The sequence below is a fragment of the Aethalodelphis obliquidens genome, unplaced genomic scaffold, assembly GCF_003676395.1.
Source record: "Aethalodelphis obliquidens isolate GAN/ISIS:26980383/991018 unplaced genomic scaffold, ASM367639v1 scaffold17, whole genome shotgun sequence".
Lineage (NCBI taxonomy): Eukaryota > Metazoa > Chordata > Mammalia > Artiodactyla > Delphinidae > Aethalodelphis > Aethalodelphis obliquidens.
The window spans coordinates 2048596-2066926 of NW_020837961.1; the positions used below are offsets into that span (position 1 = coordinate 2048596).

An 18331-nucleotide genomic window follows, 5' to 3' on the forward strand; every position below is an offset into this window, starting at 1 on the left:
TAACTGTCACTTGTTACCTGATGAAGAAAGAGGAAGATTGACTCTCTCCTAGGAGTTGCTATAAATTATTTCAAAATTCTCTTATGAAAGACCTGAATCTTGCAAGTTTCATTGTAATGTATTCTCACCAAGTTAGAGCCGATATCTGACTCACAGTTTAATTTTTTAAGTACTAAAAGGTAAAATAATAATGTTGACTTCAATTTGTAATACTCCTGAGGATCTGAAATGAGGATACAGAACAAGATCTCTTGTTCTCCTAAATAGAAGTTGAGCCAATAACATAGAGTACTTTATGAGCCAGATAATGTCTCGTGTCCTAGAGCTAAAGAAAATGTTGGCACGTTTTGCAAAATCACAGCTGTTTCGGTCTCATTTAGTTACTGGTCCACTCCCTGCAGCCCAGTTTGCCTTTTGAAATATAGCTCAGCTAGCTATTCTGCAGCATGTGATAAAAGCCCCTGACAAGGGAGGGTTTTTCTGTTTGTTTTGTTTTTAGCTCTTTGTCTCAAAAGCCTTAGAAATCTTGACAAGTGCTGCTAAGAAATACACATTACTTTTTTTAGAAAGAAGATGCATAGAGATTTCTGAATGTGTGCAAAATTGTGCATATTTTTTTCAACAAATTAAATGCACTTTGGAAACATGAGTGTAAAAGGATACCTTTCTAAGGTGAAAAAAAGTGTTGAACTAATTTAACCATATGAAACGCTGATGTAAGAAAGGATTTCTGTGACTTCATTCACATACCATGTGAATTTTTAGGCTACAAAATAAAGTCTGCCAGTAACCCGACTGAGTCAGACCTTTCAAGTAGATGATCAAGTAATAATTTTTAATAAATTAAAGGATTAAATGAAAATAAACTTAAGCTGTTGATCAAATGGTAGCCTTCAGTTCGTAAAATTATGTGACTCTGTTTTGAAAGTTGTTAAAGTTTCAAAATTTTAAAATCATGACTCTCAAGAAACTACAACTATTTGGTTCTGCAGTCAAAAATTTATTAAAGCAAAATTTTCAAAAAGGTAGAACTGCAACTCCTATGCAAATGTAAAATGAACATATGTCAAAGATTTTATTCAAATAATTAACTGACAAGGGAACCAGTAAGATGGTAGGATCATTTCAAAGAGTATTTCAAAGCTAACTATTTACAGGCTATGTTAGGATAAGATTGTTGGACTAGATATAAAAACTGGTTAATGTCCAACAAGGTAATAAACTGTAAAACCATTAGGGTTGTCTCTTCCACCAGACAGAAATGATTTGCATCTCCCTGGGATAAAAATTGACAAGTTAACCTCTGCTTTAGAGCACTGTTAAATAGTCCATTCAATAAAAAGTCAAGCCCAGCCTTGCACTGAAAGAACACTTCTGGCTATTTCCAAGTGTCCGGAAACTTCTCTGACAAGTCGAATCGTCTTTCATTCATGAAAGTTCTTAATTCTTGATGACACTATTTAGTTTTTAGAGAAAGGTCTTCATCATCTTTATTTGACCCATGTACAATTCCCATATCATATTTTCAGACTAGTGCCCTAAATGGGCATTAGTTGTTCTGTACTAAGATAAACATTAGAATTTCATAAGACAGTGTGTAGATGAATCTACTACTAGGTTATTTTAGTCATTAGCTGTAATTTAATGTATATTTAAAAGTACAATGGTATAACAGGCTATTACACAAGTTCAGGGATTATAAATATTTTGAGCATAAGTCTAAAACACTTTATATTTCAATAAGCTCCCCGGGTGCCTAATAAGCTTAATAAATATGAATACTATAAAGAAGACTTTAAACGTAATGGTAAGACTCACCCAAAGCAAAGAAAACCCTAAATTAGTGTTTTCTTCTAGTTTATGATACCTGTTACCTAATTTTCATACCACCTAAAACAATGCTAAACGTACACCAAGAGAAGTCATGAAATCACTGTTAATGATATCAAATACATGCGTACACAAACACAATCCAGTATAATTTTTGACTATTCAGTTGTTTCTTTTATCATGAATGAAGGCAGCAAACATTCTCCTAGACTTCACTTCTGAAAAGCAGCCCATCTACAAAAAAACAAAAACAAAAACAAAACAACAACAAAAAAACCACCTATGAATAAAAAGCACACATCTTTCATTTCTAATATTTTTATTATACATTTTTTAGATATTTATTTTCATAATATCAGCTAAAAAAATAATCACAGAAGAATAAGCTTTTGTATGTCTGCCCAGGTAAACTGCTCTATTTCAAATTTGTCAAGTTACAAATAAACCCCATAACGTGCGACGTGAACCAAACCACAGCATAGTGAGTATACCTGAAAGGCACAGAGTGTTCCCTTAGTTCCAGTAAGAGCAGAGTATTACTTATTAGAATGAAAAGCCTGGCCCTCAGTCATCCATTATTCAAAAATAATACAGCATGAATTATTCACTGATTCCAAAACAAAATACATTGTTGAAAAGCAAAGGTGACTAAAATAAACATGTGTTCCTGGACCTTACAATCGGACCCACTAGTGGGAGGACAAAGCTACCCCAAAATGGTGTAGCTTGAGATGCAAAATTAAAGCCGCTTCTGAGGACCATGGAATATTCCCAGCATCAATTTCACAAATTTGGATAAGATGGTATATTCCATAAAAAGCATTTTAAAATGCAAATATGCCACATGGATAAGACAAGGTATAAGGCAACTTGACAAAGAGTTATTTTAAAGTAGAGTCTGGATCTCCAGACTTCTGTTAGGCCAATTTTTCATTAATGTGCTGATTATTGAGACATAAAGCGATCTTAAAAAGCCCAAATCCAGCAGGCAGACGTGGAGACGCATGAGGGTCCAAGCGTACACTGAATGTGTAGGACCAGGGGAGGCACTCAGGGCTACAGAGGGGACACTGAAGAGAAGATCGTCTGAAGACCAGCTCTCCAAGGGTCAGCCAGCAAGGGAAGGTGCTGAGAATAGGGCTTGAATGCGACCCTAGAAAAGTTATAATTAGATGATTGAATGATTCCTTTTCCCTTGGTCTGTCTTCTCTTGTGTTCAACATGCTATTTTGACATTCTGCCCCATTCATTGGTGTAAATTATAATCTATAGATATGTTAGCCTTTATCAAAATGTCTTCAATAGTTCTAATTTACAGTGATATTGAGTGACCCTCGATCAGAACACAGAAAATGGGGTGCACTTTAGGAATAACATGCAGAACTGAGAAAACAGAGGATAGAATGCATTATAAACATTCTTAAATTGTATTTTTAAACTGAAAGAAGAAGTCAGTAGAGTAGCTTCTTAATAAGGGATGGGGGGAGGGTAATAATGATTTGTTCAGGATTTGAAATCTCTATGTGACCATCTATCAAACACCATTATGTGGACACCTTCAAGGACATGAAGACTCAACACAGGAATACTATGTGTTCACGTCCTTCTACCTCATTAAAAAGTTGGTAGAGTTCGGAAAGAATTATTTGAGCCTAAACAATTTTGGCTGTTTCAGTTCTAGTCATGTGCTTTCATTGAGGAGAATTGATCAGCGTTGGGTTTTAATTGATGTTGTTCATATTTTTCATATTAGAATAAGCCAAACAATATATTTAAACACATTCAGTATCCGGTCCTATGGTCAATATCTGGACAATATCAATTAATTCAGCTTAAATATAATTACACAGAACAAATTAGAAGAAACCCACTGTTATTAATGAAATATACAGAAATTATAGTATATCCTTGGTAAAGATGACAAAAAGTGTAAAAAGAGCATCCACTTAACAAAAAGATACTCTGTAAGTGTAGTTTCACATGTGTAAATACCTTATAACTGCTGAATGTCTAAGCCACTAGACGTAAGTTGGAGCGAAACTGAGAGAGCAAAACTACTTAACGTATAAATCTTCGGATATGGATGGTTTCTATACTGGCAACAAATACCTCTCTAAAAAGGAATGGAAAATGCGATTCTTGAGCTCAGGATCACAGAGCTGGCTGATCATTTATAGGTACAATAGAATATACACTGGGGGCTTTACAAATAAACCACCATTTCTCCTAAGAATTACCGTAAGCTCTGAGGTTTCTGCAGATCATACGCCTCCAATTTCCAACATAGAGTTGCCTGTGCATAGTGTTGAGACTGCTCTATGTTCTAACAATTAGCAACAGAAGGACATCCAGAACCGTTCCCATCAGAGCAGCAAATTATTAAAGGAGTCACTACGTCTGATTCACACTAACCGACACGACAGATATTTTAACACGGCTAGCTGGGATAATAACTGCAACCATTCTGTGCTCAGATGTTGCGACTCACAGGTCATGGTGTTGAAGGAAAATGTACACCTTTTGTAGCAGTATAATTGTAAAAGCTTTTAGAGTCTGCTTATAGTGTTCAGGCTCATCATATATACTTGATTAAATTCAGTTATTTTGTGTATTCATCGCTACTGCCTCATCCCTAAAAGGACTTGAGGTTGGTGTACTTGACCCCAAAACAAAAATGCATAAATATATGTAGAACTCTAGCCACAAGACCTTTTGCTACTCATTCATAGGTAACACTTTGGCCCCATGTGCAGTGATGTAGGTGAGCAGGACTTTGGCTCTCTGTTCAACTACATCGATAAGCTTCTCAATTCCTTGTCTACCTCCCTGACTCTCCCAGTAAACTTTATCAAGAAACAGAGACTGAAGGAGTTTCTGCCGTAAGTGCTGGCTCTTCAAAACAGAAACTGCAGATTCAGGAAACCTAAAAAGAGAAAATGATATTTCATTCTTTGTAATTGCTTGGAAATATTATGCCTTACCCAATGGCTCTGCCCTTCATTAATCTGGCAGAAATCACACTATCAGATAATACCGTGAGAATCAAAACGTTTTTTGTCACTGTCAAGCTGACACATCTCTTAATAATTACATACTAGAAGAATAGGTTTCAAGGGAACTGCACCTTCTATACCATTGAGAACTTGACATAAACACCAATGTCTAACTTAAGGTTACAATATGTATGCAAAGAGAGGCATGGAATGAGAATGGATTCTGATAACCTGGAAAAATACTTTCCTTAATCTTAAGCTCCATTGCCCCCATAAAAACCACTTTAATCAGTCAAGTAGAATCGTAACCTTATAAGTGTCAACATGGGGTTTTATGCAAGGAAATATGAGAAGAAAAATGCTGACAATTTCAGTAGAGTACTCTTCTAGAGGAGAAGATGCATGACTGAACTTAATGAGAAATAATCCAAAATGTATGTAGTAAAAAGAAAGAAATCATTCCAAAATGCCCAATTAAATAAAGAACTGCCTTTGGTTCAGATAATACTTCAGGATCTCTAAAAATCTGGGAACGTTCTATTAAACCGGAATCCTAAATTGTTTTCAAATAAATTTAGCAAAACTCAAGTTTGAGACCCAGGGCATTCCACAATGAAGCATCTCTCTGGAAAACCTGAGGTCAGTTTAGAAGGATCCTTGCTGAATTACCTAAAGAGAGTGCATTGCGATTTCCGCTCTTCATTTAGGAAGAATAAAGCCAGGGGTCTAGCATATACATTATCTGAAGGACTTAGTACAATTTCTGGTTCAAAATTACCTGCAATGTTTTGCTGAATCTCCAATTTGGCCTCTCTCCAAGCTTTCATTAAAATGCTGATGAAAGCACAGTACAAATATTGGGGTGTAATAGTAAACTTAGTTGTTCCTTAAAAGCTAAAACAGAACATATGCTTGTTTCAAGAGTACAGTCTGCCAGGAGTTTCAGGCCTCTAAGTACCTTCTCCAAAAGTCAGTGGGGCAAGCTGGGGAGAGCACTGAGGGAGCATGAATACAGCAATCCACGTGCTCCAGCATTTCTGATGCTGCAGAGAGACCAAAGGCCACAGAGCTGGACGTGCTTAAAGGATGCTAATCAGATGCTCGGAGCTCCCCGAAGACATGTCCTATATAATTTAGTGACCACAGTACTAATTAAGTAAGAATTTTTGCTCTATGAAGTACTAATAATCCATGATTTATAAATTCTATGGCCCTTGAACTAATTTAGCTGTGGCAGAATGTACGAGATGAAACTGCTAAAACCATGGCTCTGTTTAGCGACTCATCCTTTTCATAAAGGAAAATCAAAAAAGTTACCTGACTTTGCATTACACTGATTAATAGAAATATTCTATGCATAAATCTGGCTTAGCAAAGTCTTCATTTTTGCTGTTGAATGGGTAAATTACATATTCAAAGAAGATTTCACTTTAAACTCATTACTCCTCATAATGCATTTAAGGTTAAATCCTCTTTGAAAGCATAAATAAAACGTGATTCATATTTTTATGAATGTATAGGATAGATGGATTCTCCAGGCATACACTTAATTCTAAGAGGAAATGCAGGGACTTAAAGAAGACCCCGTAATACCAACTCAGTAAGTGATGTCTCTAGTATGTAAATTTTCCTACACATAAAATTTCCTGAACTTAGACACTTAGAAGAGAGAATCTAAGAGAATCTACATATTCTACCTTCAGTCCACAAACAGATGTGAAGAATGAATATTAACAGGGAAAGACACAACAAAAACTCATGAAAGTGGGGCTCCTGAAACTCTCATTGTCTCTAGTGTCAAAAGACCATAAAATCCACATTACCTCATTCATGGAGCTAGGAAGAATTGTTGAAATATGCTTCAGAGTTTTATTAACAAGAGAAATAGGAACAGCAGAAACACCAAGAGTCACTGCAGAAAAATTACTGGACTTGGACTTGGAAGGCCTGGCTTCTACCCTCAATTTTAGGCTCGCTCATGTGTCCCCAGCAGTCACTCAGTTTCACAAAAGGCCGGTTGACTGTTTCACTGAAGCACCCTTCTATCTTCAAGTTCAGACACACACCCCAGTTCCTTAGTGACCCTGATTTCTCACTAAGGTACAAAGACTATGAAGTGTGCTTTTTGGGGGGAAGCACTGAAATGTAGCCTCAGCCTCCATGGTTGGGGGCGAATAGCTCAGACTCTGCAGTGAGGTTCCTGCCACTATGGAGTGTCTTAGTTTCCTATATTTCCAAATCCGTCTTGAGTGTAAGCTCAAGATACTTTTCCCCATAATCTATGTCTATGGAAGGATCTTCAAATGCTCAGAAACCCTCCTACTTGAATTAAACAGCCATTGTCTTTGGCTACCATGTCCTACTCGGCCGACTGGCTCTGACTTCCCATGCACTGATCAAAGTCACTGAGTTTATTCTGCCTTTGGACATCCTGCCTGGTCAATATCAGCTCGTCTGTTAGTTCCCCGGTCCTGTGCCCTGGTAGTGGAGCCCCTGTCACCTGCTCACCCCTGCTGTGCTGCTTCCTATTCCACAGACCTCCACATGACTCCAACCTCACCCACATGGATTTTCACAGTGAGGGTCAAGCCACATGATGCAGGTGAAACTCAGTAGGACCTTCGTAGGTTGCACGGGTCAGTGACGGTAAAACCTGGCGGCACCCTTATTCTGTTCCCTTTGGGTCTGGTTCCCTTCTCTGGGCTTCCATTCCCAGATTCTCTTTAAGGGCTACATTGATCAGACACAGGATGTGAGTCTTCTCCAGACCTTGCTACTTATTCAAGAGAAATGTAATGTCCTGCAGATGTTACTACATCAAGAAACTTACTCTTTGATGCCTTCTAACAGTTTGAAGTTCAAGTTATCTTCGCTTCTGTCAAAGAAACCCTTGTTGTCTATAAAGACCAAGTGCCTTGGGTCCTGCTTTCGCTGGACAATGTGGGCTAGAGCCACGGCATCCTGGTTGTCGCACTTCGCCCTCCGTCCACTCTGTACACAGGCATCTTCCTTCCGAGGTCGGAACCCACAGCAGTTTATATCCAAGCGATTATAAATCTTAAAAGGGAAAACAAAAACAACTGAGATGCTGAGTAAAACAAAACTTGGGAAAGTCGGAAGATTTCCAAAGAATGAGCGCTTTCTAAACAGCTGACTTGCCAGGATCTAATTGGGGCCAGGCTCATTTAATTAAAGGCAACACTTAAAGTCCAAGGTTCATATCCTTCTGACTCAGCGATGGGTCTGAGCGTTGCCAGATCTGCTAACAGCTCCAAAGGCAGGTCGTCCAAGCTAAGCATCTCCACCCTTAATATTCAGAGTTCCCACTGACATCATACACCGATGCGTGGCCAGAAGAATCTCTGCTCTGGTGCTACTCGGGATAGAAGATAGAAACAATTGTACTTTGACACATCCAGAAACCCTGAGTGATCTCAGAGGTTCTAAAAGTTGACTGCATCCCCTAACCTCTCTGGATTTCAGTATTGCAGTGTCTAACGCGAAATAAGAGAGAAGAAATCTATTGAAAAGATGCGCGATCCAGTAATGATGGCCAAGAACACTCTATGTATGGAGCCCAGAGTTAGATTTTAAATAAGTAACCAGAGTGAGCAGAACAGTTGGGCCTATTGGTGTTTATTGTGGGTAATAAGGCTACTACCCTCTAGAAGAGGGCAAACAGATTAACTAGGAAAGGGAGAATTGGGTTACTTCCATTTCTTCTGGGCAAGGGAAGAAATAATATTTATTAATCAGGTTAAAGAAAAGCCTAGGCTCAGGAGTTAGATAAATTTAAACTCAAGTCTCTTCTCTCACACTTTTCAGCTCCGCGACCTTGTATAGATCCCTTTACGTTACTGACTCTCAGTTTAATTATCTGCATAATGGGAATGAAACTATTCACCTTGCGCATTTAGTGGGAAGATTAATGAAAGTGTCTGGACACACACCAGCCCTGACCCAGGCATCTAGAAGATACTCAAAAAAAAAGAAAACTGTCATTACTATTGTTGAGACACAACGCACACACTATATGAAGTGATTTACCTCAGAAAAAGCTTCCAAGGCAAAAGGCAATTTCTCCATTTCAGTGAAGGAAAACTGAGCCTCAGAGGGGTTAAATAATCCGCTCTGCTACTTAAATATTAGTAAGTAGCAAATTTAAGATTCAGACACAGTTGTGTTTTTCTTCAAAATGCCACGATTTCCCCCCAATACGTCACGTTGAATAGTTTAAGGCTAGTAGAAGATTGTACATACGCTCAAAATTCAAAAGATGGCTCAACACAGAGTGTCATTTTTATTCTTTTGTCACTAAACTCCCATCCTTTCTCTTCTTCCTGGGTTTTTGCAGATCCTGTGGGGCTGTGGCCACTTGCTAAGGAACGGATGCAGAAAGAGTACTACCAAAATTGAGCCTAATTTGAAACAACTCTTCATTCATTCATGCAACAGATGTTTATGTAACATCTTCTACCCCCTAGCAGTGGGCCAGGCACCAAGGCAAATGTCACCCATGGCCAGCACCCCTCCACCAGCACTACTTCCGGAGGAAAATGAAGTGACTTAATCTTGTCTCACTACCACAGCAAACTTTGAGAACTGGACAAAGGACCCTCCTCTCTGTTTTCTGCAGATAAGTAGACTTGGTATCAAATAGCACACTTTGGGAAGCAGGAATTATAAGAGAAGTTAGCATAGGCCAATTTTCTATGAGGTTTATATAAAAGCAGTTATATGGGATGGGGTGGCCCATGAACCACAAGCACTTGGACAGTTCGGAGGGTACAGTGCTGGTCGAGAAACAGTCTACAGATCAGGGAGGGCTCTGGCAGAACTGGCTCCAGGCAGCCGATCCACAGGGTCATGAACCTAACCAGTGGTTTATCCAAAAACATCACATCGGCTGACTCCAGGGCATGGTGAGTTCCCGGGGCTGGTTCAAAGTTTCCCAAAGGTGGGCAAGAATGCCCAACCATAGGACTGCAGGTTAAATGAAAAAAAGCATAAGTTGGAAACTATTAGAAAAATGTACTGAGCCCTTTCTTCTCAATTTGATGTATTTTATGTAGCACCCTGACTGCCTTTGACTATAAGAGAAACCAAATGATACAGAGAGATTGTATATGCTCACCAGTTTTTGAGTGACCATCGGGGGGTCAGGGAGAAGGTAAAGTTAACTCTTCTAGAGAATGCGTCTCACCCGATGTCCCCCCTTTGGGGGTGGGGTTTTAAAAGTCTGCTTATTGGACTCGAGAGGATTTTTGAGAGTGGCCTGACTATTTTTGAGGGCTTGTCTATAAAATTATATTGCCAGTCACTTTCCAATGTCTCTTTTTTATATACATTAGCTAATAATTCTCAAAGAATCCTTTTCCCATCATCTTCACATGTTTTTATCCAATTATAATGACATTATATACAGGGGGAAAAACTTAGTCCTCTTTCATTTTGCCTACAAAATCAAGGTGTGTTGTGTTGGATATGTGTGATTAGAACTTAAATTTTAACGACAGATCTACGAGCCAGTTCTTAAATGGTGCTCTGAACCCTAAGCTCTTTCTTCATTTTTAATTTCTAGTAGCGGGAAAGGACCAAGACATATAGCAATATTTCTGTTGTTTCTACAACAAGGACACGAGTATCATATATGCTATTGCTAAATAACAAGCACTTTAACGTTCAGGCCTAACTTTTAGTACTTCTGTAAATATTATACTTTTCTATTTTTAAGCTAAAAGAAAGCATTAAAAGTTAGAAGTGGGACAGACCGACTTAGGGCATCTTTTTACTATCTTCTAACATTGGACTGTTTCGAACAGTGCACTTTTAAAGTGTTTTGTCTGATCTCATTTTGAATCACTCAGCAGTCTGTGATGATTTCACCACTTCCCTGTCAGACTGTTGTGCCCTTCAAGTCTCACAGACCTTGTTATTGAATCTGGGTGTGTGCGTTCAGCTTAACTTCTCTTCCAAAAATGTTTATCGTTCCTTTTTTTCAGATCTATGCATGTACCTGGTGGGTATGTTAACACATGTTGAGTGTGTGTGGTGTGTGTGTGTACACCTACAGATAGAGAATCAGATTGCAAGGCTTTAAATACTCTGAGTTTTACTTTGTTTTTCTTAGCATCCAACGATAGTAAATTATGTCTTTGTATTAATAACCTTGTCTAGCAAGGGCTTAAGCAGCTCTTAAATCTTGTTCCTAGCTCTTCCCAGAATTCTGTTTATAGTATCCCTTTCAAATTGACATTCAATATACCCAAAATGGTTTGACCACAAAACCATAATCCACTCCCTTAAATTCAACACCATTTTGCTTGGCATTTAATTTAGTTATATATTGAATATATTTCCACTTACACTGAGCAGAGTTTACCCACTTTTTAAGGCCCAATAAAGCACATCCTAGACATCTATATATCCATAAATATGGTTTTGATATATGTACTTGTTTAGTCCACATATTTAAGTGTCGCATGATCAGGCACCATAGTTACCATCTACATGTCTATGTTCTTAGATAATAATCCTACAAAGAAACCTATTTGGGGGTAAATCTTGTCAGTTAAGCAGTTAGGTGTTGATCACCGTTATTGCAACTTGTTCAAATTCACATCTTCTTACTCTTTAAAACAAGGAAAATCTTTTGCAAAATTGATCTTCTGAATCTGAAGATTCCTGCCAATGATGAGTTTCTACAAAATGACTCTTTCCTCTTTTAGGAAAATATATCTTTTCAATGTTTACCTAACTAAAATTATACTCAGAAAATTCAGGTGTTCCTGCCAAATATTTTGTTGTTGGGGATATTTTTAGATATCTTTTCTTCTTCTCAAGTTTCTTTTTTTAATCCCATTTTCCTTTTGGTAGTGTGAGTTTTGTCTGTAAGAAAAAGTATCATAAGAGTGACTCAAGTTATGTGCACAGAGCCCAAACCAGGATGTCTCAGCTGCCCTGACTAGCTCTCTAAGGCCCAGTAGAAACCTGCAGAAATCCAGTCACTCCCCATACTTCTGCACCCCACCCTTTCTACCTGTGTCTTCAAAGAGTGGATCTGTGGGAGTTTCTTCTTATCTCTTTTTAATTGCTAAAGTAAAGCAATTAAATGATTAATTTTATTGCCTGAACAAAGGCAATAAAAATATTCTAAACATGCTGCTAATATTAATAATGAAAAACATAATAGCAGTCATTTACTGAGTGTTTGGTATGTGCCAGGAATTGTCCACTTAATTCTTTACGTAGATTATTCGATCCTCATAGCAACCCTAAGAGCTAAGTGCTAACAAGAGTCCCATTTGATGAATGAGGACTGACTCAAGGTCCCTCAGCTGACACATGACGAAAGTCAGGCTTCCAACCCAGATGTCCATCACCCTGTGTTTCTCAGGGGCATCCTCCAACACGGTGCTGCAGAGAGATGAGTACATTTGTGCAGAATGTTAACTGACCCAACTTGCAATAAGTACTGGTCACAGGTTTCAGCAGAAACACAAAGAACTTCAGTGCAAGAGTTCAGGGAAAATTCATGAAGGAGAGGATATTATAATTGGATTTTAAAAGACAGGCAGTATTAGCTAAAAAACATGCAAAGGCATGAAGGTAGCAAATCCAAAGGCATCTTTAGAGAACCTGAGGGTATGTTAGACCAATGCTTCTCAAATGGTCTGCCATGAAAAACCTAGTGGTTTTGCCTTTTCTCTCCCCGGGCCCCATATTCCATGTGGCCTGTTGCTTTGTTAAAAGATGATAAAATAGAGATTATCGTATTAAGCGAAGTAAGACAGAGAAAAACAAATATCATATGATGCCACTTGTATGTGGAATCTAAAAAAAACGATACAAATGAACTTATTTACAAAACAGAAACAGACTCACAGACTCAGAGGACAATCTTATGGTTACCAAAGGGGAAAGGAAGGGAGGGATACGTTGGGAATTTGGGATTAAAATATAAACACTATTATGTATAAAATAGATAAACAACAAGAACCTATTGTAGAGCACCAGGATCTATACTCAATATTTTGTAATAACCTAAATGGGAAAAGAACCTGAAAAAGAACATATATATGTAAAACTGAGGAACCTAGGGGTAAGACAGGAATAAAGACACAGCCCTACTAGAGAATGGACTTGAGGATATGGGGAGGGGGAAGGGTAAGCTGTGACAGAGTGAGAGAGTGGCATGGACATATATACACTACCAAACGTAATATAGATAGCTGGTGGGAAGCAGCCGCATAGCACAGGGAGATCAGCTCTGTGCTTTGTGACCACCTAGAGGGGTGGGATAGGGAGGGTGGGAGGGAGGGAGACGCAAGAGGGAAGAGATATGGGAACAGATGTATGTGTATAACTGATTCACTTGGTTATAAAGCAGAAACTAACACACCATTGTAAAGCAATTACACTCCAATAAAGATGTTTAAAAAAAAAAACTGAATCACTTTGCTGTACACCTGAGTCATTGCAAATCAACTATACTTCAAATAAATAAAGAAAATGTAAATAAAATTTAAAACTGCCCCTTTACAAAGAAAACTGCATTTTATAAAGAAAGTTTAAATTACACAATAAAACATGTAATGAGTGGAATTGAACAATTCACTGTAGTAACTCATCCGACGCTTGGTACAGAGCAGGCACTTGACATACGTGTACCATGGACAGAATTCTCCCGACAGCATCCACTTTGCATTTGGCTATTTACAAAGCTCCTCCAAAACATTGTCTTCTTTGGGAAGACTCAGGTAAACAAAACGATTCCGGCAGGTAAGACGTGGGTCTTTTTAGAACAGCATCCAGTGGATGGAGTGGGAAAGATGGGCAGGGAGCAAAGAACAGGGCTGCCTGTCCTCCTCGTTTGCTTCTGGTTGGCGTCTTTACGTGGTTCAGTTTCACTAACTGTGGACCACGGAGTCTCACAGCCCACGGGGAGTCCATGGAACACCCTGCATGCAAGAGGCATTTGAAAAACAACACGCACATGTGACAGAAATAACAATAGCATTGCCATTTGCAGTTTTCTGGAAGATTCCTTTGAATTCCAGTGGTCTCGCTTGACACCTCATTTGTTTTTAGAAAATGCACGGAGAGAAAACTTTCAGTACATATTTTATCTCAAAAAGGCAAAAAAACAGTGAGAACTGTCAGCCCCACCCTAGGAAGAGAAACACAAGCATATGGACTGACTTACTTGCCAGCTAATAACTCACGTTGGAAAATCCTCGTACTTGGATCTGTCTTGATGTCAATCAACGCACTGTTGCCGTGTTATCAGTGGAACCAGATTTGGATCCCTGTGGTCTAGTGGGTGTGTGGATCTCTACTAGATCACAGAGAAGGGCGACCTCAGACAAGCACCGCGGTCCCTATGGTACTTGTGATCACAGACCTAGGCCCATACCTTGGGAGCTCAACAAAGCAAACGCAAAAGCATCCTTCTCACCAGTCTGCACCTGCATAGCTGGGGAACGCTCGTCTCATGAAATAATAGGTTTCATTTTTCTTCTGTGCTACCATGGCAGCAGCTAGCCTGTTAGATGAGTACGCATTCGAATGTGACCAGCAGAGCAGCTGGTGAACGATGGGAAAAGTAAAAATCGTTTGCGGTACATAGATCTAACTATGGGCATCGGTTCCCCTGTGCCTCGGCCTCTGTAAACAGCAGTCATGGCTCTACACCGCCTATCCTCCAGAATTCCACGCTTAAAAATAACTATCAGTATATACCAATTCCATGCAGACGCTCCAGTTTCTGTCCCATTACTGAATCATACGTAAAGACTAACAGTGTTTTTTTATATATAAGTAAAACTATTTTTAATGCTACAATACATTTGGATCTATTTCTACAGATGCAGTATTTGAATTCATGTACCTCTGAATAAATACCAGAAGTCAAACATCATTCTGCCACAGAAAGACTGTGGAAAGAGTCATTTGTCACCAGGCAAGTGACAATCTATTTTTAGAGAAAGAAATTTCACCTTCTGTAATTTGCACAAGCAGAGCTGCGTGAAAATAGCCTGTCAAAGGCACACCCACCTTCCTGTAAAGATTTACAAAGAGCACTTGACTAAGAAAAACAGTAAATATTTTATGGAATTCTGATTTATAAAATGGATTTATATGAAGCAAATATTTAAAACAGCAATAAAATAACCTTAATATAAGTACACTTTCTTAAAAAGACTTTCAATGAAATGAAACAGCATTTTTAATGATTTAACATTAAACAGGGTTGCCAATAATTTTTAAATGATGTACATTTACATCTCAGGGAACAGTTCATTCAAAGCTTTCCCCTTGCGTGACTTGACGTGTATTCATTTTTAGCATTCTTATGGAATTTCTATCTGTTTTATTTTCCTCTATTATGTAGTATTTTATTATAAGGACAGTGACAAAAATGAGTAAAGATAAACTAAATGACTATAGTAAAACACAATGCTGATTATGCTGACAAAGATTCTGTGCTTGACCAAAGTCAGGCTCCTGAACTTTCTCCGAGGCTTTTCACGCCCTTCCTTATAAAATCAAGTTTTAGCAAGAACCCTGCAAAGTCAGTTTAACCAGGAGCCCTCACCCTTACAGCTACCTGATCACGCTCAATACCTAACCTGGGTCCTCAGCTTCCGCTATCCCAAAGGTGATGTCTGAGCACCTGTCTTTAGCAAGAATCTGGTTAGGTCACTTTACCTGGAACTCCCCTTCCCCCGGATGTTTGCTCTTAGCCATTTTTCACCGCATGACCCCTACTCTGCCCCCCCCACCCGGCTATACGTTCCCACCTGCACTGCTGTATTCTGGGTTCAGCCCCATCTCTCTCCCCACTGTAAAATCCCACTGCAGTGATCCCTACACCTATTTCGATGATCGTGAACAAAGGCTGATTTACCATCTTTAACAAGCACCATGGAATAGTTTTTCTTTAACAATGATTAACACAACCTAATGTAACATACCCCAAAGTTATTGAAACTTATTTTTTATGGAAATCAGCTCTCTTTATAAGAAAGATAGACTGATTATTTTCTGGTTCTTTAAAAATAAATGCTGCTTGAGAGTAGAATGGAGATTGCCAGGAGCTGGGGAGTCGGGAAGATGGAAGATGCTGGTCAAAGAGAACAAACTTTCAGTTAGAAGATGAATAAGTTCTGAGGATCAGACTATATTTAATAATACTTGAAATTTGCTAACAGAGTAGATCTTACACATTCTCACCACACACACACACACACACACACACACACGGTAACTTTGTGAGGTGACGGAGGTGTTAATTAGCTTGACTGCAGTAAAGATTTCACAACATATATGTGAATCAAATCACCCCATTGCACACTTTAAGTATAAGCATTATATTTGTCAATTATACCTCAATAAAACTAGAAGGGAAAAAAAAGAGAAAATAAAAAAACAAATTCTGCTTTACTAAATTAGACTTTAAAAACAAAGATTATTTTTAGACACATGTATAGAATTTCCTGTTTGAAAATGTATTTGTTTCTATGCTCCCTGGGTTGGCAAATAGCTATAAAGTAAAGCCGTTTATGTAGCTTAGATATGAAATCCCAGGATACTGCAAAAGCATTTTATATCATGCAGTTACTAATTATCAAAATAAACCAAAAGGTTAGGTATCACATTACAAACAAAGAAAAGGCTCAGAGAGGCTAAGTAACCTGCCCAAGGAGACACAGCTAGAGAATGATGTGGATTTCTACCAACTTCCGCCTTTTCCACACTGCCTCCCAACATGGAGAAGACAAGATTCCTGCTTTCACAGAGATTCCAATCGAATGCCTCTAAGTATGATTCACTGTGTATCCTCCACATCAACCAACACCACGATTTGCACAATGCAAATACTCAATAAATGTCTGTTGGAAAAAATGAAGGAATGAACGCCAGTTCCTACTGAAATCTGTCTAATGCAGATAGCTAACTACTAAGAGACCTCTCTCTAATCAGGCCAGACCTCCATGTTTTCCTGATCCAGTATCTTGTAAAAAGCTCAGAGTGTTAAAATCAAAATCAAAGAATCTTAGAATTACAGAAACGTCATAACGCTGAAGTTACCAGAGACTATACAGGCAAAAGTGAGTTTATTTCAGAAAAATTACCCTAGAGCCATAGTTCTCAAACTTTTTTATTTCAGAACCTTTTGGCACTCTTAAAAGTATTGGAGCCCCCCAAAATCCTCCTTTATGTGGGTTATTTATCATATAGAAATTAAAACTGAAAAAACTTGAATAGTTACATATTAACTCATTTAAAAATAACACTGATACCCCCATTACATGTTAACATAACATATTTTTACAAGAAATTGCTGTATCTCTAAAAATATAATAAGAGAAATGGAATTGTTCTTGCAAGTTAAAATGGTGTTAAAGGAAAAAACAGCAATGAATTGAGCTCCTGATTCAAACAATTGTATAAGTGGTTTTCCTCAAGACAACCACTGCACTGTGGGAAGCAATAGAAGTGCTTTATACACACTTTCCACTTGCTCACCCAAAATATTAAAAAGATGTACACTTACAGGTAGAGACTTAAGAACATTAACAGCTTTTATTGCTTCATCAAGGACTTTCTTAAGTGCATCAGGCATTCATTCCATGGGTCTTTTCACATGAGTCCATTGGCCACGAAAGGAGAACAACTCTTGGTAGAGTCTGGGGCCAGCTTTGATTCATCCCAAGGCACCAACAGATTCACCCATGATTGCAAATTTTGTTAATATTGTAAAAAAAAGAAAAAAGAGAAAACTCTGAGTTTTGTGACCTCACAGACTCCCCTGAAAGGGCCACAGAAAAGCCATCACCCCAAACAGTCCCATTCAATGTGACCATAATCAGTAACAAATGTGAAAAGTCCCGTTTATCTCTTAGTTATCTGTGTCCATAAACATTTTGAATATGGTTGGGAAGAGCCTGTCACTAATAGAATCCTTATGGACCAGCTCTCCCTTAAATCTCTCTGAGTCTACTTCCTTGGGCAAAACAAACCACGAATCTTTAAAAACTAATTACATACAAAACACATATATATTGAGCCAGATAAATAGTTGCTTGTCCTCTCATTGTTGCTGGGGCAATACCGTTGGGTTGCTTTTTCCACGGTTTCCTTATTTACCTCCTGGCAGATTTATCTAGATTCAATGCTTAGACCTCCTGTTTTCCCGGAAAACAGCAGAGTCAAGGATGGTTTCAAACTGTCTGTGTTTCCACGGCATAGGATCAGTGGCGAAGCCAATCCCAAAAGCTAGCTCAAACAGTGCATTAAACAATCTTTGAGTCTCAAAAGATTATTGATGGAATCACACAGGCTTCCTCTAATCCCTGATCTCTCCAGCCCAGCTATGGATACAACAAGATTTAGGATTGATGTGTACTGACCAGGCACTAATCAATTTCAGCACAGCCTAAAAATTCCATGGCAAGGGTTGAAATAAGCAAAGATGACCTGTAATTAAGGAAAATAGACTGTGC

The 18331-nt window shown here is 38.5% G+C and overlaps 1 protein-coding gene across 2 annotated transcripts in view; it reads right to left on the bottom strand.

Annotated features, from left to right (window-relative positions):
* Positions 1 to 979: 979 nt before the first annotated feature.
* The window catches only part of GASK1B (golgi associated kinase 1B), a 42589-nt gene continuing 25237 nt past the window's right edge, over positions 980 to 18331 (bottom strand). For both annotated transcript variants that reach the window (XM_027116818.1, XM_027116817.1), the window contains exons 4-5: positions 7654 to 7880; positions 980 to 4753 (exon numbers count right to left, since the gene is read on the bottom strand). In XM_027116818.1, the coding sequence (XP_026972619.1) occupies positions 4546 to 4753; positions 7654 to 7880 (435 nt within the window). In that variant the 3' untranslated portion in view covers positions 980 to 4545. The remainder of the gene's footprint in view (positions 4754 to 7653; positions 7881 to 18331) is intronic.